The sequence below is a fragment of the Gracilinanus agilis genome, chromosome 4 (assembly GCF_016433145.1).
Source record: "Gracilinanus agilis isolate LMUSP501 chromosome 4, AgileGrace, whole genome shotgun sequence".
In the NCBI taxonomy this organism is placed as follows: Eukaryota; Metazoa; Chordata; class Mammalia; order Didelphimorphia; family Didelphidae; genus Gracilinanus; species Gracilinanus agilis.
In genome coordinates, this window is record NC_058133.1 from 307,779,389 (window position 1) to 307,805,810 (window position 26,422).

Consider the following 26,422-nt stretch of genomic DNA (forward strand, 5'->3'; position numbering starts at 1 on the left):
ATATATATATATATATATATATATATATATATATATATATATATATATATATACACAATTATGAAACACTTTTCACACAAACTCTGCCCTGGTCAGACCATACCTGTAGTTTTGTATTTAGTTCTTGCACTAGATTTTAGATGGAATTTATTCAGAGCAGGGCAACCTTTTAGTGTTAGGAAATTTGAACCAACCTAATGAGTTTGGTGATAAGAAATAGGAATGTTTAAAAGAAGAATAAAAAGACTAGGAAGTTCTGTCAAAGAAAAATTATTAACACTCTTCCCCGCCTTTTAGGCAAGACTTCAGAAGCAGTCTAGTTTAATTTTACATTTATTCTATATATGAGCATTCTAACTTAAAAAGAGATGTTCAGACATAGTTAGTTCCCAAAGACCTCCAACAAATCTCCCCACTCTAAGACAATTTAAGGTAACATTGGCATTTTGAACAAGGAAAAGGTCATAATATATTAAAATAGGGTTTAGAGATTAACATTCTAAAGCAATAGTCCTTTGCACAGTTTCTTGCCTAATCACTGCCCTACAGTGTGTTCTGGAAGTAAACAAAGAAATATCTTCCTTGAAATAAATATTTAATCCATTTTCAATGAAGCAAAGTGAGTCAGAGAACTATAAGGTTAGGGAATAGGAAAGGAGAGAAGGCCTGCAGGGTCAGAGGAAACAATGATTTTTTAAATGGCTTAATGTAAAAATAATTCTAAAGACTAGAATTCTTATGTGTTCAAAGTTTTGGTTCTCATCCTTAATGTATTTCCATATAGTTTTACTAAACAGGAAATTTACAAAATGCTTTAATATGCTTCAAGTATTTATAAAGTTGATATGTGTCAGTCTTAATAAACATTTATTAAACACTTAAGTTATATACCAGCCACTGCCCTAAAGATGCCCTGAAGATACAGAGAAAGCCAAAATATAGTTCATAATCTAACTAGGAAGATGACATGCAAACAACTAGATACAAAAAAGTCACTAAATGAAAAATGGGAGTGTATTTGAGATATAGACCAATTATGTAGGTAAGCCAAATGTTAAGAAATAATCAGTGCACTTGATGATTAAATTTTGGAGGAAAAAGAAGGGAAGGTTTTCCTTTTTTGTTGCAGAGCATGGAACTAAGACCTAGAATAGAGTTATGAAAAGATTCATTTTGGCTTAATATGAGAAATGTGCACTAACATTGGAATGAGCTCATTCAGATGTTATTGAGTCGCTCATCAATAGAAGTGTAATTTCTTTAAAGGTATTCATGCTTTGGATGTCCATTCCCATTGTGGGCTTTTAATATTCTAATTGCCTCAACCTTCAACCTTCAACCTTCAGGCTTTTTTAACTTCTTTAGAGAAAGCAAAAAACAAGATGACAAACCAAAAACTTGATCCCATTCTTAGGCCTGATTTATTCAGGTTTCTTTTCCAGCAGGAATTACATTCCCTAAAATGGAACCATTAATGAACAGTCTAGACTTATTACCAAAATTAAAGTACAGACTTGTTTTATAGGTGGGTTATGGGTAAAGGAATAATCAGTATATTCAGAGTGATTAAATTACATGAGAAAAGATGCCATGAAATCATAGTTGCATATTGCCAGTGACTCCATTAGCTTTTCCAAATGATCTGATTAGGACACATTGAAATGTAATAACACAGAAACAATGTATTAAGTGCCTAAAAACACTCATGATTCTTCTTCTTAACTAGGCTATTTGCCAAATTTATTTTATATTTTGTGGTTGTGCCTTAAATAAGATACTTATATCAAAGAAATGTAAACCTAGCTCATTGTTTCCTTCTGAAAGATACTTGTACTTACTAATGTGAGCCTAATACCATTTTAGCAAATAAAACAACAAAGAAGGAATCGACTAATAGTTTTGAGCTGAGGATTTTTCAGATTTTTTTATTAGAATCAGGTATCTTTTTTTAAGTGATGCATTAAAACATCAATCATTGAAAATGTCACATATTTAACTGAAGGAACTCCACCATATATTCTATAAGGTTCTTCTTATGGTAATAGTTGCAAGAAAAAAGTAAGTAGGAAATTTAATCTGTACCCTGCAATTGAGATTTGTAACCAAATTTTTTGTGAAGAAAATAACATAAAATTGGGAATTAAGATTGTTGTGCTTTGCAACAAAATTAGCTTTTCTGATAAAATGCTATTATAATATCTATCACTTACATATAGGATGCTAGTAGCCATATGTCAATTCTGTATTTTTAAACAAATTGATCCCTAATCCTTCTAAGAACAATAATTTATTCATTCATAAGTGCGTGGTAGTATTTTCAGGTAAAAGAAATAAAGTTATGAACCTTACATTCCCTTATCACCGTTTCCATGTCTAATCAGTTCAATCACTTGCCAGGTTGTTAATTTTATTTCCACAACTTTAGTTTCTGCCCCAATCTCTCCACTCATGCGACCACCATGCTAGTTCAAAACCTTATCACTTTTCATCTAGGATATTACAATAATGGTTCTTCTTGCCTCAAATCTCTCCTCCCTTCAATCTATCCTTGATATATCTGCCAAAGTAATATTCATAAAACACAAGTCTAATCCTGAAGCACTGAAGATTCTTCAGAGGTCTACTGATTACCCATTAAATTAAAAAAAAAAAAAAGAAACTCTTCTATTTGACATTTAAATCCTTTTACAATCTGACTTCAGCCTGTCTTTCTAGATTTATGACATAGTATTTCTAGTCCCGCTGATCAACTTGATGTTTTCAGAAGAGATAAAACCACTATGTAAAGCACTTAGCACAGTACCTCACACATAGTTGGTGATTCATAAAGGCTTGTTTACCTTCTCACTCATAACCTATCTCCTTTCTTTGTGCCTCTATAACACCTGTTCTCCATGCCTAAGACATAGCTCAACTTCAACTGCTTTTTCTCCTACTCGAAGCCTGTTTGAGTTGCAAGTCTTTTCCCACCTACCCTGTAAATTAACTTGAATAATATATATTTTGTATATCCTGATATGTGTGTATGTTTTCTTACCTGATACAATGTAAGTTCTTTGAGAGAAGGGGTTCATTCATTGTCGGTATTCCCAAAGTTTAGCATAGTACCTAGTACACATTAGTCATTTGGTAAACACTTGGTCAACAATTATTCAATAACCACCTACTATGTGCTAAGGCACTGTAGTAAATGCTGGGATACAAAAAAAGACAGGTTCAATTGAAGATGATCAATAGAGGGAAGATTAAAGAGGAGGTAAACAAAGGTCAGAGCCTTAAATGGATATAGAGAAAGGCTTCTGTCACTGAGATTTGAATAGCAGTATGACCAGGTCAGGCCTGAACTTCTACAAGATTAATTCGATATCTGAAGGGAAGATGGACAGAAATGAGAAGAAGAGACATGAAAGTGGGAAACCAAACAAATGGCTTCTTCCATAGTCCAGGTGATAAAAGCCCAAGTTGGGCCACCATCAGAAGAGAAAAGAAGATGTAGAGAAGTGATATAAATTGATTGAATAATAATCAGCCAGTTAGTTCTTTGAAGAAGAAATAATTCTCCCTGGATATTCAATGTAAGTCTTTCTGTTTCCTACAGGGCATTTGTACCACGACTACTGCATTTTTGCACTTCTTCTTCCTAGCTTCATTCTGTTGGGTACTGACAGAAGCGTGGCAGTCATACATGGCTGTAACAGGAAAAATTAGAACTCGACTCATAAGGAAGCGCTTCTTGTGCCTTGGATGGGGTAAGCAAATTTTAAAAGTACACTTTCCATATTTCATTAAATTGAATTGAGAGGATCAGATTTTGAAATAGGATCATTCCCATTTTTTAATTGATTTTTATCTTTGGAGGTATTTGAGGATAGAAATCCTATACATAATAATAGGTATTTTTGAAAGTCTCTTCATCATTTGGGAATTGAAAATAAGGAACAAGTTTCCAAATTACTTGCATAGGTGGCCAATTACAGTCTTCCCCATGTGCATGCTGTAGGACCTGAAACTTAGATATGCAGAAAAGGAAACTGCTTCTGCCAATTTATTTCCCCTAGAAATGAAAAAAATCTATAATTTTTCAAGACCCTTGGCCTTTAAATATGAGAGGTTAGGTATAAATCCCAATTAGGTGCACCCAAAAGATAGCTGTAAGAAAAATCTTAAAAGTGATTCAAAAACTAATTTTATATCAAAGGGAGGAAGCCAGCTAGAGAATCAATGGGATTCCTTGTTGATGGGGGGCACATGGAGAACTCACTAATGAAAAGGAGTTGGATGTCAGATGGAATAATTTTCTTTGCTTCAGAATCCACCGAAGAGGGAGATTCTTACTCAATTTTCTATCCACAAAATAAATAGGATGAATTTGTTGACAATGCTTGAAACTAAATTGACAAACCAAATGTAAATATAATCACCAGGACCAAATGGCATCCACTAAAGTATTTTGAGGCCACACAAGAATGAAAACAGGGTTAAAATATATAAAAGTTTGCCACCGTGACACAGGATTGGGAAATTCACATATGACACTTATATGTAGGGAATACTCTAAAGGAAAATTAAGGAATTCTTTAAGAGTGAATTCCACTCCATACTGAGCAACTTGGTGTTGTTTGCAATAAAGGGTAGGATTATGGACACTTTATAAAGCCAACATTCAAGGGAAAGTGCTTTCTGTAAATGTAAACCATTATTAGCATTTTTTTTTGTATTTCACCATGTAGTTATATATCTATGTAGATAAATGAAAACATAAAGAAGTATTTATTTAGCCTGTTAAAAAATCTGTCAAGATTATTAAAAATATTAGTGAGTTAGATGGACTGTCATGTCATAAATAGGGAACACAACACTTTTCTCGAAGAACCATATATTTTAGATTTTCTTAGTTTTATTTATTTTTAGTTTAGTTTAGTTTATATCTTTATTATCTATAGTACATAATGAAACTCCAAATTTAGGCAACACTGAATACTTCTGCATTGTTCCTTTTCCACACACACAAAAAAATCACTGTATAAGTTTTCAATTGATTTATCTGTTTAAATGTTATTTCCCCACTAGTAAAATATATATTTTTTGATGGAAGGGACTATTACACTTTTTCATACCCTCAGTTGTTTCAGAAATGAACAAAGTAAATCCTTAATACTTATTGAATGGATGAATTAATGGATGAATGAAGAGGCTATCCAGTGGGAAAAGATTATTTGAAGATTTATTTGCATTTTTTAAAAATAGGGATAAATGAGTTTTGTTGTAGGCAAGGGTAAAGTAATGAGTGTGATGAATACATATCTAAATTATATGCATAAAATAAAGTTATGAGCTATTAATCATGCCCTAGAAAAGGGAGCAGGGAATTATTTCCCATTTTCCTCTGAGGATACACTAGTAGTATGTAAGTGTCCTGAGAGCAGAAACTGTTGCATTTTTTTGTCTTTGTGTCTCCAGGCCCTAGCTAAATGAAGTAAAAACTTAAAGCTTGTTGCATAAATAAATGAGTGAATTAATTAATTAATGAGGAACCTTTCCAATGGGGAATCTATCTTCTGAAGAATAATGTCAATAAAAAAGTGACTGATGATTTTTGATGTGGACTAATGTGAAGTAATCTATGTAATTATTTAATATCCAAATTATGTGTATGAAATGGAGTTATGAACTAATAATCCTTCTCTGGAAAAGAACCAAACAATCATTGTTCATTTTTCAATATGGTCATTATTCCAGTGTGACTGTGACCAAAAAAGCCAAAAAATATTGTGAAATTATAAAGAAGGATATAAAATAGAAAATAGTATTCTACTATTTTATAAGATCAAGAACACTTAAGAAAAGTTGAACAATGAATTCAAATATAATATATTGAAATTAGAGGAATCTAGAAAGTCAAGTAGAATGATTGAGGAGAAAGACAAGAAAGTCACATTATGAAACAGTAAAAACAAATTGAGAATCTTCATTTAGGAAAGAAAAAGTTTGACCAAAGACAGGAACAAAATCTATAAAATCATTAATCATATGACTAACATAAACCTAGATTTATCTACCAAATCCTGACATTCAAGGAGAAAAGGGGCCCCTCTTTGAAACCTGAATGAGGTAAGTTTAAGACTCATGAAATGATCACTTCATACGGAGGATCATTACCCAGAGGCAGTACAGATATCTTTCAATGGATTTCAAGAATTTTGGACAGCTGTATGAGTGATAGAGTACAAATGTCTGCTAAGAGAAGTTGCCTTGTAATTAACCTTAAATATTGACATCAGAGAACAGAAACCTATACTCTTCCCCCTATTTCTCTTTTGGTAAGAGAGTATGAAGTTAAATGAACCATAACTGAAAAAGTGGAGAAATCTATGTTCCTATATTCACATAGTAGAAAGTGGATGATATGGACTGAAAATTAGCACATTTTCCTTAGTATGTGATTGAATAAATATGTCCCTGCTCTTATATTTCATCATCCATCTGTGTTTTGCCTTCTGGCTTTGAATCTGTAAATCTTCTGTAAATCAGGGCAAACCTACTCTCCTTTGAAAAAGAAAGTAGAGGGGGGAAAGCTAGAAAGAAACATCAAAACTATTATTAGTTCACCGTAAACACCAATGTCAAATATGGTAGTTACCTAGCAACATCAGAGCAATGTTCTGGGTTGAAAACCTGGTTGTCACTTGAATATTCTCATACTTGAAAGAAAACATGTTTCCTTCTGGAATCATGTTTTGCAAAAATATTCATCCACATGCTATTCTTCTATATTCACTTCATTCCATGTTGCTCAGGCAAATGGTTTATATAGAAATGAAACAAACTTTGGTCTTTGCTTTCCTTGCAGGTTTACCAGCATTAGTAGTGGCCATTTCAGTAGGCTTCACCAGGACGAAAGGATATGGAACTGATCACTAGTAAGTCCATCCACAATGATAAATCATGTTTAGAATTAAATTAATTATGAAATGTGCCTCATCAGTGCTAGTTTCCCACTGCTAATGACAACATTTTCTTCAAGGAGTCAACAATTTTTTTGCAGAAATTGCATTAATGTAGGATTAAGGAGAGGATATTAGGTGCAAAAAGGCTATAGAATTATAGATGGAGGGCTTTGTGGAACCCATGTTTGCCAAGATCATTCTATAATATTACTACTGTGGCTATCTATTCTATTTTTATGTATGATATTTTGCCATTAAGATGTTGAAAGCGTGAGGGGCACAGTGCTTTCTTTGTAGTTATGATAACTAATGTCAATGAATGTTTTCAACTGAATAATTGTTAATACACTTTGACATCAAATGTCAATCTGACACATAATATGCAGTGTCACCATGAAGACCCCACATGGATATTGTCATCAGATCTATATTGTCACGTTTGTCAAGTCAGCCAAACTGTTGAAACCATATAAAATAGTAATATAGGGTTCAACTCATTTGATTTGGCTCAGGGAGCTTGCACATAAGTAGTAGCACTGTTTATTAGATGATCCATATTTAAAAGTTTTTAAATGATTAAATGTTTCTTGATCTATGTTTTAATTTGTGTATGAGAGTGGGTGCCTGTGTGTATACATCCAAGGTGGGGGTCTAGGAAAGAAGAGGGAATGAAAGAGGAGAGCAAGATGCTTCAAGACTTCTCTGCGACCAAATCTAAAATCCTCCCTAACAGAAGAGAGTGATTTTGCTGAAGGAAGCTTTGGCAACAAGAAAAGGCTAGCCCCGAGGGATTTATTCACCTCCTTGAGTAAGATGATTTGAAGGAGAGGGCATTTGAGGGAACAGAATAGCATACTTTCGTCCAGTACTAAAAAAACAGGGCTGGAGAACAGGATTTTTAGGGGGCATGATTGGGATGTATAAGGAGCATGGAAATATTCAGAGCACAACAAGTACGGGGCAGGAAAGTTCAATAGAGATGATCAGATCATGGTATACAGGGGCATGGAAGACAGTGATAGTCAGAACATAGAAAGAAAGAAGCAGCTGTTGCTTCTTGAGAGTTTGGCAGGAGGTTAGGGGTGGATAAATGGAAAATATAGTTAATCTAGGGGCCTCTGAATAGAGTGAACTGGTTTATAACAAGCCCTACATTCCCTATGACTTCTACTTCATAATTTGCCAAATAAACAGCTATAGTCTCCAACCTCACTCTCTCCTCAGTGAACCAATATTTTAGAAGGGAACCATGAATAAGAAATTCATGTTATTTGGATCGTTAAAAGTATAGCAAAATAGCTGAACAGCTACAATGCCCCATGATCCTAACTGTTCAGTGCTTCCATCAATCTCCTTGAAAGAGCTGAAGCCAACACAGATTCCCAAATTCCCTCCAAAGATTGCTAAGGCAAATGGTTTAATAATGGATATTTACCACGTTATAATTAAATTTTTGTTGTCCAAAATATTAGACACTGGGATGAAACTTCTGGGCTCTATAAAAATCTGACATTCTACTAATGAAGATCACTGAAGTAATATTAAAGGGAAAAATAGATGATGAGGCTCATTGTTAAAATAACCTTTCTACAACCCAGAAGGACTCATCCTATTGTCTCATTCCATTCTATGCTCAGATCAATGATATGGATCATAAGATGATGGAATTTTATTCTATGATTCATACTTGACAATTTTATATAATGAATATAATTCATCTACATATATTCTTTTGATTCCTCTCCAATTACAAGGAAATAGAAAGAGGAGAGAGAAGAATGAGAAATGCAATTGATGGAAGGCAAGTTTTAAAATGCAAAATTCCATTGTTTAATTGAAAGCAGTCTTAAGGTGAAGAATCAAGAATATTAAATCTTTCTAGCACATTCAAAGGAAGTGTCAATATGTGTGGCGGTATGATTTGGCAGCCCTAGACCACTCTTAATGAGCTGAATAGAGCATACCATTAGAGTCCCATTTTCTTATTTTATGTGCTGCGTAAGCTAAGTGCTTGCAACACGTTGCTTGCAACATGTTCCTCAAGACAAGTCTATAATAAGCTCTTTTAGTAGTTACTACGGTTTTATTATTATCATTAAAAAAATTCATTCAGATATTAAGCATCTAGGGTGTGAGGAAGATCCAGGGTACTTGGATATTCATAGGCTTCCAGGCTTAGAAGAATATCTAACATCTGTCCTCAAGAATGTTACAAATTAGGATGAAAAAATTATTTCTTCAATGCATCTGTGATTTCAATAGTGTGAGTAATCTCTGTGGAGGTATAGGCTATAATTCATTCATGACTTCTAATCCCAGGTGACTTTTAGATATAGTTTCAAATAGAAACTTCATTGGGGTGGGATGGGACATCTACTCAATATTCTGGGACCTTTTCTCTAAGACTCTTGGCATGACATGTATTCTGCTAAGCCTATGGATAGGCTATCTATCTCAACAGCAATCCAATCTTAACATCTCATTGATGATACCCTTTTCACTGCTTCTTCTGTATAATTCTTTATTGGTGATGTATTGACTCTTATTAACTCCCAAGTGCTTCTCTGTTGCCCTTTGTAACACAAATAATTTTAATTCTTAGAAAGAGGAAGAAAAGATGAAGGGAATTATCATTTATATAGTACCTTCTATGTGCCAGGCACTGTATTAAGTGATTTAAAAATAGTATCTCATTCGTTCTCACAACAACCCTGTGATAAAGGTGTTATTATCCTTATTTTATGGTAGGAAAAAACTGACCTAAACAGAAGCTAATTGACTCGTCTAGGGACACACAGCTAGTAAATGTACGAGGCCAAATAGAAAAATTTTTCTTCCTGACTCCAGGCCCAGTGTTCTATCCATTTCACCAGTTAGCAGTCTCTCCTCCTTAAGACCTCACTGGAAGATTATTGATATTAAGAAGATAGGTTTTTGTTGCTAGGAGCATCTGAGGGCCCTTAAAAGCATTGCATGATTACTCTTTCTACTCTTTTCTTCTTGTTCAATCCTGGACCTGAGACATTATCTATCTATCTACAATTCCTAGCCAAGCTGGATAAACAGCTCTATGGATATCCATCCAACTCCATAAACAAGACTAGAGCAGTGGTGTCAAACTCCAAAATAAATGGACCACTAATCTGAACAGAAGCATCCCTACAAGCAGAATATTGATATATTTTAAAATATGATGTTATCTGAATTTTATTGTATTTTTATTTATTTTTTTAAAAAATATTTCCGAATTGCATTTTAATCTGGTTGTTGTGGACTACACATTGGACACCTCTGGTCTTGAGCATAGTATTCTTCATCCATGTGCTTTTTCCTATGTGGATAATGAAGTGAGACTTTTAAAAATAAACCTTTTTTAAAAGATTCGGTATTTTTTTAGGTCTCATGAATGGCACAATGTCATCTACAAACAGGATAATCTTGAGAAACTCACTCAAAATATGTAGAAACCCAATTTTGATTGTCTCGGTTCTAGAATCTCATCTAAGAGTGAAAAACATCTCTCTCTTCTTATTTTAGGACTTACCTAATAGTAATAGAATTGTTGAACAAACTTATTTCTGTTATTACATCTTTCTAGGAAATGTGTGGTAGAGGTCTTTTCTAATTTTTTATCTTTTCTTTGTCCTCCCAGTTTCACTTTAAATGTCCTAAATTTGAGCCAGTTCTTTCTCTGATATTTCTGCAAACCTGTTCTTTATAAACTTCTTCTTACTCTTTTGTAAGATGAAACTGCTTATAATGTTCTACCATCCTTTTCTGTAACATTTTTCACAGGAATTTATTTTCTAAACTGGTATTTCCAACAGCTGCCATATTTCTTGGCACTAGTTTAGGCAGTTTTTAGACTGTTTTAGATCTCCTTGAAATGATGATTGATTTAAGCTACTTAAATTTCCATATATTATAGTGATAGTTTCAATGTTCTTTCATCCATTTCACATTTTTAAGTCAATAGCTTTCATTTTTATTTAATCTTTCTCATTTGATATTTGTTCTAATTAGCTTGTAAATTGGCCACATACAAAAGACTAATTCACAAATTATTTTCACATGAATAATTGTCATTCCTTTAAAATATAACTATTTTCTTTTACTCTTTCTTTTTTTTTCCTTTTTGACGTGCATAGTATTTACTACGTTCAGTGCCTCTAAACTCTCTTCTTGAAGACACTACCTATGCACTATAGCAGGGGTCAGAAGACTACTCAATGATGTAAGAGTAGTTTTTATATTCTTAAAAAAAAATAAAAGCCATTCTTAGCTTGTTGACTTAGCTTTTGACTCATTGACGAAATGAGGCACTGGACTAGATTTGGCCTGCGGGCTGATGTATAATCCACAAGTTTCTCTCAATTCTTAAACATGAACCAAGTTTCCTAACATATTTTGCCAAACTCTCTCATACTCACATCCTCATTGAAAGCATCTGTATTAAAATATATTGTTTTAATTTGGAAGGGTTTTTTTCCTTTTTTCCTCATATGCCTTTCTTTACATCCTCATGTTCTAAAATAGATAACAGGACATCAGTTGCTATTACCTTCCAGGCAGTTTCATGTTTGTTTTTTGTTTTGGCAAATGTTTATCATGAATACAACAATATGAGATGACAAATGAAATAATTATTCTGGTACCTCTGAATGCATGATAAAGGCACGGAATATGGAAGGGTTGCATACTGGAAGAACTTTTAGAAATAAACTATTGATCCCTAAGAATAAAAACATGTGCCTTTAGAAGTAGGGATGATGACTTGCTCTCATTAGGATGAAAAGTTTCCCTCAGGTAGCCTCCTCCTGCCTATTCTAAATTACACATTGAACCAATGACTAGTAAGACAGACAAGACCTGTGGCAAGCTACATGCCATTTCCATTTTTCTAGGTAATGCAAGAATAAATATGTCTCTCTCCATATGTTTTCTCATGGTGCTGTCAATGTAAATTTATATCTCTTTCTAAATGCCAAAATTAAAATAAACACAGCTGCATTTATTTTCATTCAAAATCTAAAATTTGGTGAATTTTCTTAGAATGCTGCAAAGATATAGAGGCAAGTAATGTATGCAAAATGTAGAATATGCATCTCTTTGCAACTGTTGCTTTTAAATAAATTTCTTCTAATATACTGAAGGCCTGCAGGAAGACCAGGTAAATGGCATGTCTGAAACTTTTAAGACTAGCTATCTCTGCTTAAACATGCAGTTGAAAAATTTGGATAATGGATGGCCACTAGCATTTTTAAATCAACTTTAAATTTTCACTTCAGGGCTGAAAATAAACATAGGAAATCTCACTGCAATGGTTATTTTTCCTAAAAGTTTTAAGTACCTGAAAAGAAGGTATTTTTTATGAAAATTCCTTTTCAGTGAGACCTGTTCAGTACATGGAATGCTATAATTTTAGACTTTTCCCCTTCATGTGTAATTTTTATATGCTTTTCCAATGTTCTAGAGTGCCAAAGAGAAATTGGTAAGCCAAATTATTTGTATCACATTTCAATGGTTTAATACTCATTACTAATTTTTGTTAGTTCTTATCTAATATTCTTTCCAGCTGCTGGCTATCTCTTGAAGGAGGGCTACTCTATGCTTTTGTTGGACCTGCTGCTGCCGTTGTCCTGGTAAACATCAAAATCATCTTATTTTCTTCTCTGAGCAAAGAAAGGCTATTTTATAGCAATTAAATTGACTATTTCAGTAGTCACAGTACCTTTTGTATAGCTTAGCATCTGAAGTACTGTTATGTTGATTTTATTTGACTTCATCATGCTCCCAGTGATTCCCAAAGTGGGTGCTACTGCCCCCTGGTGGGTGCTTTAGCAATCCAGTGAGGCGGTGTTAGCCACACTTTTTTTGTATTACATTCTATTCTGAGTTCAACAAATAGTTTCATAATTTCCAGGGGGCGCTAAGTAATATTTTTTTCTGGAAAGGGGGTAGTAGGCCAAAATGTTTGGGAACCACTGCTCTATAGGAAGTAAATCACTACTCTGCAATCTTAGCTTGAGTTGCAAGTAAAAGGGGGAAAAGTGGACTTTCATTTATACTATACAATTACAGTTGTGTTGGAAGCCTGTGATTCATTTATAAATCTTTGCTCTTTAACACACAATTTACACTTTGCATTTGTTTTTTGTAAGGACCTTTGCCCTGTAAGTCTATACTTTTCTGCATGCATTCTGTCAGAAATAAAGGTCCCATTTCTCAAGAATGACAAAAGCATAGTCATAAGAAACCCCTATGAAATGCAAAATTGTATTATTTTTCCCTTTGTGAAACCTAGAAGCAATTTCTTCAGAGTTCTAAATGTAGAGCATCCCCAAAAATGAACATTAATTCTACTACTAATTTGCCTTTGTCTCTCTTAATGAGGACATCTCATTTTATTGGTTCCAAATCTCTTTTCCCTCAATAAATCTGGAAAGTGAGCAAAGGAGGGAGGTAGTCTGAATTAAATCCAGAGATCCTCATCTCTGTGCAATTATCTTTCTAATTGGAAAATTGTTCCTCAGTTTCTTAAATGATTCATGCACTAAATTGGAAGCAAATGGTACAGTTTCCTCAGCACTCTAAATGTATGACTTCCCTACATCTAAGGTTTGGTCTTTTCTGCCTTTAAATGTTTCAGCATTGCAAAGAACTAAAGCTACACATGATTTATAAGAGAAATAAAATCTGGCACAGGGTTAGATAAGGACCTAAGAAAATAGCAACTATTAGACACGCTTTTTATCTGCTGAGTTGAATCTTGATTCAGTGGATAGGATCATTTCCCTAAGCCACTATGTTAATGTTTCTCTAACCCTAAAATAAAGAAAATTGTTATGTGTGATAGAAACACTGCTATTTTAGTCTTCAAGGTAATGATCAATTCCCTTCCGCATGCTACTATTATAATAGAATCTATGACATACAATATTTCTCCTAGTTTCAGTAATAAGAAGTCAGATGACAAATAACTCTTTCCTTGATTAAATGGTAACTTGGCAGTTGGCAATTTTTTATGAGGAAAGGGATTTGTGCCCACTAAAAGTGGTATGGATATTCTTTATAGCATCAGTTAAACAGAGTGCAACTATAAAATGCACATGGTTTGAGTGAATTCCCAGGTTTAAGTACTTTGTGTTAAAATATGAAAATCATTTTATAAACCAAAAAGGGGAAAAAATAGTCTCTTGAAATTCCAAAATGTGGTTTGTATTTATCTGGGACAGTTAATTCTGTTGCCCTGTACAGAAATAATATCTTAGGCAGGGAAGCCAAAGGAGAGAAAAAGGATCAAAAAATGTTTTTACATTTGGTAAAAAAGTCCTTTAAATAAGCTGACTTTATTCAATTCCCTCTTATGTAGTTGTTTTCTTAGGAACTTTTTTGACCCACTTCGAAGAAGCTCTTATAAACAGTTAAAATAAGAGGCATTTCATTCTGCTATTTACATTTTTAATGGAGAAAGAAAATTGAGTATGATCATATCCCAGCTGAAATAGCTAAAAGATTTTTGAAAGTAAGAGGAATAGTAAAAGGAAATATTGAAGAATGTTTAATAGAGCATAGTGTATGATGTGTGGATAGCATTATTTGAGTAGATCCCAGTGATCTATTGAAGGTCTGTCCTTAGAGTTGATAGGGCCTGCCTTGTACCACAAAATGTCATCCTTTGAAGGGTACTTAATCATATAGATTTTTCCTATTCTCTGAAGATCTTTAACTTTCTGACCCTCAAAGCCTGGAACAATGACATAGGTCTAGCAAAATACATATCACTGCCTCTTATCCCCAATCCCTTAGAAAAGTGTTGGCAAAGTATTGGCACATATGCCAAGCTGACACGGGTGGTGGGTGCTGCTCCATTCCCCCCTTCCCAGTGCCCGAGAACATTTTTTGCATGTCCTATCCCTTTGTTCAGCCAACCTAAGTGAGCGCTTCTTCCCTCCACTCTCTAGGGTAATATGGGGGACTCACAGGCAGCTTGAAGTTTCAGTTTGGGCACACAAACTTGAAAACCTTTGCCAATGCTGCCCTAGAATATGGCCAGATTATTAAAAGTATAGGTAAGAGGGGACAGCTGGGTAGCTCAGTGGATTGAGAGCCAGGCCTATAGACTGGAGGTCCTAGGTTCAAATCCGGCCTCAGACACTTCCCAGCTGTGTGACCCTGGGCAAGTCACTTGACCCCCATTGCCCACCCTTACCACTCTTCCACCAAGGAACCAATACACAGAAGTTAAGGGTTTAAAAAAAATAAAAAAATAAAATAATTGGTAAGATAAGAATGGGGCTCCTATAACCAACTTGACTTTCTGGTTGTAGGATCATCTGAGGATAAAGGAAAGGGAAGGGAAGAGAATATCAGACTACCATTATAAGATAGTAAAAGGAAAGTGATAAAAACTAAATTGTATGTTTATTACAAAAGATAAAAGCTGAGAATATCTAAAATTTATTAAACTAACAGCCCAGTATTAAAATCACTGTGTGTTGCATTGTGTACCTATCTGGAAAGTGTTTCAAGCAGTATTATTATTAGTGTTTTTATTATTATTAGGAATATGCTAAGCCATGTTGCTCTATTTGTGAATGTTGAATTGATTAGAGATTGTTTTCAAGAATAATAGATGTTACTAGATTCTTTTCAGTAGCACTGAAAGGTCAACTGTTGTTTCTGTTTGACAGGTCAACATGGTGATTGGCATTTTGGTATTTAATAAACTTGTTTCCAGAGATGGGATCCTAGATAAAAAGCTCAAACACAGAGCCGGGTAAGCTGCAATTGGTAGATTATGAAGATTCTTTACCAGTGAATCTCATCTTTTCAGTTCCAGATACACATCAAATGCATTTGACTGTGCTTGGAATTTTGTTCTCCATGTACTGATGTGTTTGGTAGATTTCATCCATTCCAAAAGTTGCAGCTGTACTGTCCTCAGGGAATGTGACCAAAAATACCCAATCATAATAAAACACAAATTAAGGTATTAAGTTAATTTTTAAAAAGATGCTGATTTTGACCTTGACCTCTAAAAGCATTAACACATAAGGTTTATCTTTGATATAATTGTCCTTCGATGAGATAGAAAGTTATTCCTCAAATGCCCTTGATCCTGTTAGAGAAGGAAAAAAAGAATAGCAGAAAGGCAAGTAAAAACAACTTTTGGTTTATAGAATGAAATTACTGCCAAGTGGCCAAAAGAACTTCTGTGTTTCCTTCAGAGATTTACCTTCTGCTTTATATTTATATATTTATTGTTGATTTTATGTTAAAATCTATTTGCTCACATAAAATGATAGCTTGTCAAACAACATTCTTGGCCCCAGATTTGTCTTCTTTGCAATACTCGTGACTATATCCTGCCAAAATGAGCTATTCAGAGTTTTCACATTCACATTCACATTTCATCTGCTTATAAAATTGATAAAAGCATCTCTCTGAATTAATTTCACTGTTATTGTATCACCACCATACCTAATGATTTAATGAAGACATTTCATATGCAGATTGATGTCAGATTTGCAGGGTTACATTGTCACTCCATGTAAGCTAGTAGAAATGTGAATGAAACATTAACTTTCATTCTAGTTTCCCCTTTGTATCTATACATATATTTTATACCTTTCATTTTCACCTACTCTCTCCATTAGAAAGTAATTGCAGTGCAATTCAGAAGTTACCCTGCAATTGTTCTCTTTTCTTTCATAACCTACAAGCTATATCTGATTAGCTATCCAGGGCTATTTAACATTCGTAGTATTTTATCACCTAGTGATAAAAAATTTTGAAATTCCTGCAAAGCGGTATTATCTCTGTGATGATTTTCATGACAAAATAGGTTACATGGAATGTCTACACATTTCGCTAGTGTAGTACTATCTAATTTCTTTTAACATGTAAATTTGAGATCATTCATGTCATAGCTGCAGTTCCATTTCAGGAAAACAAAAAATATTAGCCTAGAGAGCTGAGTGAATGTTACCTTCCAGTTAGTGTTCATACATTATTCACACCTCAAAAAAAAAGACTGAGTACACACACACACACACACACACACACACACACACACACACAAACCCCACTTCTCTTGATGACCCACGTAAATCTTGGAAAGATGAATTTTCATTTCCACAGTTCCCCACACTAATGGGACTTCAGTTTGAATCCAAAAATAAACAAATCAAAATACCCAAAAGCACATGGAAACAACATTTGTAAATATATATACATATATATATATGCGTTATATATTTACATATGTTCTATATCATTTTAGAAATATATACTTTTTAAGTGAAAATTCTATCAGGAAAAAACTATTATCAAATTAATGAATTCTATCTACCCTTCTGGTGTGAAAAGATAATGATTCATTAGCATTAATAGATGTTTGCTGAGTGCCTTGGGATCAATTTTAACTTGCAGATGTATGAAATTCGAAAATACTTGTAGAAATTCAAACTCATTTCTTATACACTGATGAACACTGATGCCTTCAACAAAAGGTGAAAACTTGATTTATGAAGCAGAGGAAACTAAATAAGAACAAAAAAGACTAACTATGTCTTCTTTACCTTAGCAGTGTACCTCTATTCTATCTTTAATCATTACACATATATCAGGAGTTAAAGGCTTTCTTTTAAGTTGGTTTTTCTAGTCATAATCTGTACTAAGTATAACGAGAGGAAAAATGAGATGTCACCCATTCAAAATTGTCAGGAAAATAAGGTATTAAATTGTATCATAAATAAGTGGCAAAGATTTCAAGTCTACATGCTAGAGATGGATTTGGACCAAATAGTCGGCCAAACCTTATAATTCAGTTTTAAATAAGTTTTATATTCTTGCATATAGAAAGGTAACTAGTCTATAAAATAAATGTTTAAAATGTGATTCACTGGGATTTAATCAATGAATAATGCTGTTTACAGAAAGTATTGTCCCTGTAAGGAAAACGTATTTTTAATAGAAGTTTCTCCCTTTCCATTTTCCTTCTTCTTTAAACCCACAACCTCTGTCATTGAATACAAAATGAAATGGCTATAAAATATCTACCATTCTTACAAAATAACCAAATATATGGCAGAGTAGAATAAGAGAATTTCTGTAAATGTCAATATCTAAATAAAATGTCACAATAATTTCCTTAAAATGTTAACGAGGACAATATAATGACAAAAATAGAATCACAGGTATACTTCCAAATATGAAAAAGACAATTTTATTCATATTTCCTTTTCCTTTTTTTATGGAAGCTTTCTTAAAGTATTTTTATCTTAGATGCCTAAAGGAAAAGAAATAGGCTAGCCTATATAGTGGTGAGAGTACTAGGTTTGGAATCAGACAGACATGAGTTCAAATCATCCTTCAAATATCATATTAACCATGTGACCCCAGGCAAGACAATTATTCTTCTATTAACTGGGAATAATAAAAACAGGTGACTCAGAGTTATTGTGAAGATATAAATTAACAATCTAATATAGTTTGCAAGTCTTAAAATGTGTTAAATTAAGGTTAGTTGTTATTGTTGTTGTTTTCATTGTTAGACTAATCTATGGCCAAAAGAGTAAGAAATATAATAAATCTGTTGAAATTTTTCCAGAAGGAAGAAGTTTCATTTCTGGAAAGCAAAGCTTTGTTGCAGCTGGAATGGCATTTTGAAAGAACAATTACATCATTTTTGTTTTTGAAAATGATTGATAGGAAAAGCACTGGGGCCTACAGACAGTAGAATATAACAGTTGGAAAGGGGTAATTGATGCAGAAGGTTGAAAAAATTAGGTTCCAATTTTATAGGAAGGGCAAGAGATTGACAAAAATTCCTCTTCTTCCATTGGCTTCCTGGAGAATAGCTGCTACTTAAGGACTGAGCAAGTCTTAAACTTTGGGAAATTCAAGTCTTCATCTCTAGTCAGATCTTTCATTTTGCAAAATAAGAAATTTCTAAAGTAGCATATCACAAAACAGGTATTTGCTATTGAAGTGGAAAACCCTTATTATGCTCATATTTTACAGCACTTCTCAGTCACTTAATTTATGTTTTTTTCTTTTGTACTTTTAAGGAGTTCTATAAGACATGTTGTTTTTCCAGATGCAAAATTAACAGTACTTTGGATTATAGATTTGAAACCAGCAAAGACTTTAAGGACATCTAGTCTAAACCCTTACTTTTTATAGACAAAAGTGGGCCAGAGAGGATGTGACTTTCCCAAAGATTCCCAGGCAGTAGTAATAAGTTGTGAACATAGGTCCTCTGAAACTTAACCCTTCCTTTTCCCATTCCCAAGGCCACCAACCTTAAAAGCTTTGAGCCAATTATACCAGGACAAAAATAATCTCATTTTTAATGGACTATAATTGCAAATATTTAGTAGTTGGCAGGATTTATATAAGCTGTAAGAAGAGTACCTCCATCATTAAACTTCTTTCTTCTCCATTTCACTCATTCATCAGGGTTTAAATTAGATGCTATAGGCATCACAGGCAATTTTGTACTAAAGACCATTGCTTAGGATCATCCTTGATCTGACAAATGTAAAGTCATAGATTTGGACCATTAGGGGATCTTAGAGATCATCTAGCCCAGCCTCTTTATTTACAGACCAGGAATCCAGAAAGATTCTCTGATTCAAAGAGGCTAAATGATTTGTACAAGATCCCACAGGGAATAAATAACCCCAAATCCAGGGTTCTCTGTCCTACTATATTGTCTAGTCCAGTGATGGGCAAACTTTTTAAAGAGGGGGCCAAAGGAAAGGAAATGCTCATCTGTCAGTCTGTTTCTAAGGCAACTCTTTTGAAGTTTCATTGTATTGTATCCTACTCTTTGTATTTGTCAGATTAGGAATAATGTCAGATGTATAGAACATTTCAGGGGGCCACATCTGGCCCGTAGGCCGTGGATTGCCCATCACTGGACTAGTCAATAATTACATTTTTATATTCTTTTATGTACATTGTGTTTCATAAATACTTAAAATAGCTCATGTGTCTAGAAAACCAATCTCTTTAAGTCCTTTCACAAACTTTATTTCTAGAAAAATATTAAGGTAAACCTAAAAAGTTTCTTTTAATGTAAAAATAAATGGACTAGAAAGTCTTCGTTGTCCTTTTCAGTATTTCTTTTTAGAGATGCCAATGAAACAAGAAAGCACTATCAAAAAATACTCTTGGATTATTGGTCTAAGACAAAATGAGATTTCAATTAAATTATCCTTTTGGGGGGGCAAACTAAGAAACTTATGCCATGCTATTAAAGTGAAAATTAGTAAACCTTGGTAAATGGACATACTTTGAAAATCTATAAACAAATTAGCTTCATAAAGGGGGAAAGATTAGTGTGCTTTCAACTACAAAGAGACAGTTTACCTGTGAGACAATAGAAAGATAAAGTACCATTTCAAAAACTTAGTCTGGAAATAGATTTTGAATAGGAATATTTTGTTTCTTTAAAAACCCGAAACAAACATAAAAGTCTAAGTCCACCTGTGATTGTCTGAACCATTACTTCAAAAAACACATTAGACTCTGTCAAGGTTTTCATGAAACAAATTGCATGGACATATAAGCACCCTTTTTTGATGAGCAAAGAGAAGGTAATGGGATATGCCCTTTGGAATGGCACAATAATGTTAAGTGATTCTGGTTCAGTCTTTGTCCCCTATTAGATAAAACTATAGTTTTGCATAAAGACTTATATGCTTTTCTTAGTTTGAAAATCCTTGTTTTTACCCATATTCTTGAATTGAAAGGATATATTTTCCCATGTTTTCTTATATTTCAAAATGTGTAGAAAAAGAACCAATTTGCTATCATATTACAAATGTACACACACTTAAATAGAAAATTGTTTTGTAACTTTACAGCTAAGGAAAAAATTAATAAAAATTGTTTCACATGTAACCTGAATTTATGACTGGAACATAGAATCTATCATAGAAAATAATTTAGAAATATTTTGGTTCAGAGTTTTCTATTTGATTTTTGCCATCAAAGTATTTTATCATAATATATATCAAGGTATATGTTTATTTTCAAGAGAACTGTTCCCCCAGTAGTATAGGTATAACGTTTTTCCTTGTATTGTGAAGTTGATTATATGATGAAATGGAAAGTAGATAATTCCAAGTTAATCTGCAGAAATCGACTAGAATCTTAGCCAAATGGCTAGACTTTTAAACAAAATGTTCAAAAATGAATATTTTAAACTTAATGCTTGCCTGTGTTTTATTAAAGCTTAAGAGTCTATCATCCTTTTTATTCCCAACTAATAAATTCATTGTATTTCATACATTTCAGCCCCTATATTCAGACCATCCTTAAACATGAACAAAAATTTCAACATATATTTATACTTTCCTCCCCCACAATGGTTTTATAGCATTGAGAAAGGATTGAAAGATTTTCTGCATGTGCCTGTTTGTTTTTATAATTTGTAAGACATTTGATATTTTCCATCTCATAAAAGTATCCATACATGGTTCCTTCCTAGATAAACATGAATGCCTTTCCTGAACACGAGTGCTGGTCTGAATAAAGGGATTTCATTGTACGTCTACACTAGCACATGCTTATGTTTAGCTTAGTGTATTCAGCAACTTTGATCTTTAGGCACAAGGGCCATTAATAATGTAAATGATGAAAATATGCTTTGCATGGAATGAAGGCCCAGAGTGTTGAAATTAAAAAAAAAATTAATGTGTAGTACAAATGCAGCTTTACGACAATCTAGCACATTTCATTCATCTTTGATAAGTACTCTTATTTTTCTGCATGAAATCGTATTTAAAAGCTAACTTGCAGTAGCAACGTTTTTTTTGGTGAAAATTCAATATTTTGTTCTTTTTGTGGGTGTTCTGTTTGTTTGCAGTCAGATGAGTGAGCCTCATAGCGGTTTGACGCTCAAATGTGCCAAGTGTGGAGTAGTTTCAACAACAGCTTTGTCAGCCACCACCGCCAGTAATGCCATGTTAGTCCTAATCATTTACATCTTCTTGTTACAAATCTTATACAGTGCATGTGAAAAAATGCTATGATGAAAAATTGTGTTTGCTAATATTATAGCTCTGAACATGTTTAATTATTTATAATTGGCAACAGCCTTTATAACTACCATGGGATATTCTGTAGAGAAAAATAAATACTAGAATGTTATAAACTTTGTGGTTTCCATGTTAATGGTCTTGTTGCCACCTGTAAAGATGCCTGGTTTAGCGGTGGGTTTGGTTTCTGCTGTAGGATTGGCACACAGCGTTATGTCATTTGGTTTTCTCTGTCTCTGAATAGGGCATCTCTTTGGAGCTCCTGTGTCGTGTTGCCTCTCCTGGCTCTGACATGGATGTCTGCTGTCCTGGCCATGACAGACAAAAGATCCATCCTTTTTCAGATACTTTTTGCAGTATTTGATTCATTGCAAGGATTTGTTATTGTCATGGTCCACTGCATTCTTCGAAGAGAGGTAAGTAGTAAACCTTAGGGAAAGGGATAATGGATTGTGAAGGGTTTGGACTTCCTCACATGTGTGATCTTTCCTTTTCAATATTAGGTTCTTTAGTGTGAAATCAATTACACAGAGATCCAGTTATTCAGAAGCCCAAAGCAGAAATCAGGCTTTAAGAAATTATTTTAAAGTACCAGTGTGGCTCAGAAAGAATAAGTTTCAAAAAGATGGGTCTGCCCAACAGAAAAGAGTAACCCCTAGGTACCAAAAGATAGGGATAAAAGACAAAAAATACCAAATTGAAAGATAATTATATCTACTTAGGAGAACAGTGAATGAGAGGGCAAGAAGGTACAGTTGGATTTAGGCAAAAAAAAGAACTCATCTGTTAATTCAAGCTTCTAAAGACTGTTTATACCTCATACTCTCATCTGTATTTGAATTGATCTCATTTTAAACAGAAAGATGTTGAAGATTAATGAATAGTTCTTTTGGCTCTTTATTAAATTGCAGGAAAGGTCACTAGTGTATCAAAGTGGTTAGCAGTTTTGATATGGATGTTTTTACTTCTCAAATAATAAAAGCATGCTAAGTTTGTCATGATTGGCAGTAATTGTCCATGGAACCTGGGGATCTAAGATAACAAAGCTCCTTCAGGTAATATTTGAAGTTTATTACCAGGAGTGAGTGAAGAATCCTTCACCATCTTAGCTACTGAACTTCACCAGATGTCCCTGGAACTGTGATTTATTTCAAAATTGATTTGCTTAGTGATGAAATACTATTTTCTAACCCATGCGAAAAGAGTTCTGAGAGCCTACAAACACTGAAATAATATTTAGAAGGTTACGTTATGAGTCATTTTAATGTTTGCCCTGGGGATGAGTGGAGACAGGAACATGAGAACCCATAAGAATTGACTCCGTGTTGAGGATTTAAAGAGACAATTCAGTCTTGTCATATTGCAGCATCCACCTTGTCCATTAGAGATGTAAATATGTGCACATACGTACATGCACATTTGCAGGGTGTTCCATAAACATAATTAACTATAAGCCCTTACCTATTCAAACAAATTTTGAGGATATTGCCTGCCACCTAAGCAGCTTACAGATGTCAGCTTCCTGAGCATAGTTATTGCCTGCAAGGTTCTTGTATGACAGTAAGCGATAGATTCAAACTAAACATTTATTCATATCATTAAGGAGGTAATTTCATAATTTTTAAAAATCTGATTAAAGTTCCAGCTTCAAAGACTGAATAATCCAACCTCACCAATAAATTACTCTACAGAGCTTCAGGCTTAAGAAGCTACCAAATGTCAGCTATTATTGTTGAGGCTTATTTGCTGTTATAAAGATGAGGGTGGTAATAATGGTAATAATACAATGGTAATAAGATTTTTTTCATCAGTATTAAAGTGTTTTAAGACTTCTAAAACATTCTTTATCTATGATATCATTTGAATCTCAAATAAACCCTGTAAGATTTTTTTCCAGATTATATACTGATAAAATTTTTTACTGATTGTTTTCTGACATTTGTCATCCACATTGTCTTCCTCCTTCTCACCTCTCCCTTTTTCCCCAAGACTATAAATAATATAATTTAGGTTATACATTTGTTATCATATAATGCATATTTCCATGCCCATCTTGTTGTAAAAGAAGACACGTAGCATTTATCATAGAGAAAAATTTATGAAGGAAATTAATTCTGTAGGATTCTACTTTCTTTTTTCAAAACTAAGACCCCCAGAATTTAACTGACTTGTCCGTGATCACATATCTATCAGAAGCAAGATTCCTTCTTAAAGCCCTTCTCCCAACTTCAATCTAGCACTTTTTCTACCATTCCATACTGCTTTTTTCTAGATCTTGATAATATTTATTCAACAAATTCATTCAGTTCAGTATTAATTTATTAAGTGCCTCCCAGATTCCAAGTACTGTGCTAAGAGTTGGTGGATCTGAACTCAGAGAATTTGCATTTAAAACCTGGCTCTTACCCTAACTTTGTCACCTAGAGGTTTACCTTTGGGGGCCTCAGTTTCTTTATACATTAAAATGATTGGCTTTACCCCTTCAAACTCTCTAAATCAAATGTTCCTAGAGAAACAAAAATAAAATTCAAGATAAGTGCTGTCGTATTCAAATTGTGTTTACTTTGAGATTTTTCTGTTTAATATTGTAATTAATATGTAGAAGTAATGAGAATCCTGCTAAGCATTAGCCTCTATTGGATATTTTTCGAAAAAGAGTTTTACACAAAGCATGTAACATTCCAACAATTTGAATACTTTCGATATATAATGTTTTTGAACATTTGCTGATACATGTGGAATTGTGGCCTTCAAGTGCCATAGTAGAGAGGAAGAGTTCCATTTCTAAATAATTTGCTTTCCTTTTTCTTCAAAGAAAATATTTCAATGTTCCTAATGCTTTTCTTACATTAGATAACCTTAATTTATTTTTTTGACATTTGGCTATCATTATACAGGCTTATTTTGCCTGCTTTCATTAACATGGTACAATAATTTATTTCAATAGGAATCATCCTCAGTTTTCTTACAAGAATAGCAACTTTATCAGAAACCTGATTAGACTGTAATTAATTCAAATCACTCACTGAAAGTGTTTCTGCTTTCTTTGGTGTTCTGTAAATATCTCTTCTGTATTAATGAAGAATAAAGCAAAGTTAATCTATTATACACAATAACTATTAGAATGAGTTGAAATTGATGGAATTTATGGCAGAAAAAGTGACAATTATAACTCTTTATAAAACTTGAATGACAAACTTCCTTTAATCCCACTACTAAAATGGTAAACCACATATCTGCTATTCATATAACATCTTGAAAATATTGCTACTTCTCTATATGAAAAATCTCCACTTCAGTAAAGGGTGGATCTATGTCAAAACTCATATTAAAAGCTCTGTTGTTAAAAGGATGGCATCAATTATTGAATTAAAATTTTGATTTCTACTTGTAATTAATCCTCCCCTTCTTGGGAATTATTTTTTACTTTTTGTATATTCTATATTTTATTATTTCTCCAAACCAATCTACAAGATTCATTGAATTCCTGTTAGGCATTAGGGGTACAAGGATGATGAATGACACAATCCTATCTCACAAATCCAGTCAACAAGTATTTATTAACTTCCTAATTTGTGCCAGGTTCTAAGCCTTAGAAAGGAAAAAACACTCCCTACTCTCAATGAGCTCACACTCGAATGGTGAAGTGTATGTGAGAAGCTCAATTTGACTGCAGAGGAGAGTTCATATGTAAATATCTACACATATGGCTAAATATAAAGTAAATAAGTACAAATATATGTAAAAGAGGTAAACACAAAATAGTTTGAGAGGGATGGCACTATCAGTCATGATCAAAGAAGGCTTCATACCTTCTGATGTATGATTGATTATACTCAACATAAGCAACATCATTTGTTTATCCTGTGAGGTATTATTCATAGAGAATAGATACACGAGTAGGTCCTCCATAACTCCCCAAAACACAGATTTCAAAAACATTATACCTGAAGGTAAATGGACAGCCTTGTGATATGGGTCTTACTCATAATAAACTCAAATTCTATATGTGATCCCAGAGACATATGTGTTCCCAATTTACTAATTTCCCCTTTTTTAGCATTTCTTTTTCTGAATGACTCCAAAAAATGCTGATATTTCAGGTAATCCTATTAAATTTCTCTAACAATTTAGAGGAATACTCTACCATATATTTCTTTTTTTAGCTAGAGATAGATTTGGTGTGATAAATGCATGTAACAGAAACATTTTCCAGCATCATCATTAACATATATTGTAAAAATGTGCCTATACATTCTCTTTAACAACATTTTTCTGTATCTTTTATTTTTCCTTTAAATTATTTTTTCCAATAGAATTTTAAAATACTTCTTGCACATTAACTTTTCCAGTTTTCCTGTGAAGAAAGTGGGTGTTCACGTAGGAGGAATGCAGCTTGTAGTATAAAAGAAAGAAAAGAAA

At 33.4% G+C, this 26,422-nt stretch overlaps 1 protein-coding gene across 1 annotated transcript in view; it reads left to right on the top strand.

The window, feature by feature from the left end:
• Nucleotides 1–26,422, top strand: part of ADGRB3 (adhesion G protein-coupled receptor B3) — a 907,908-nt gene that overhangs the window by 818,021 nt on the left and 63,465 nt on the right. Inside the window, exons 19-24 of the mRNA XM_044676017.1 lie at nt 3,599–3,749; nt 6,851–6,920; nt 12,523–12,589; nt 15,641–15,726; nt 21,829–21,927; nt 22,245–22,416. Coding sequence (XP_044531952.1) covers nt 3,599–3,749; nt 6,851–6,920; nt 12,523–12,589; nt 15,641–15,726; nt 21,829–21,927; nt 22,245–22,416 — 645 coding nt within the window. The remainder of the gene's footprint in view (nt 1–3,598; nt 3,750–6,850; nt 6,921–12,522; nt 12,590–15,640; nt 15,727–21,828; nt 21,928–22,244; nt 22,417–26,422) is intronic.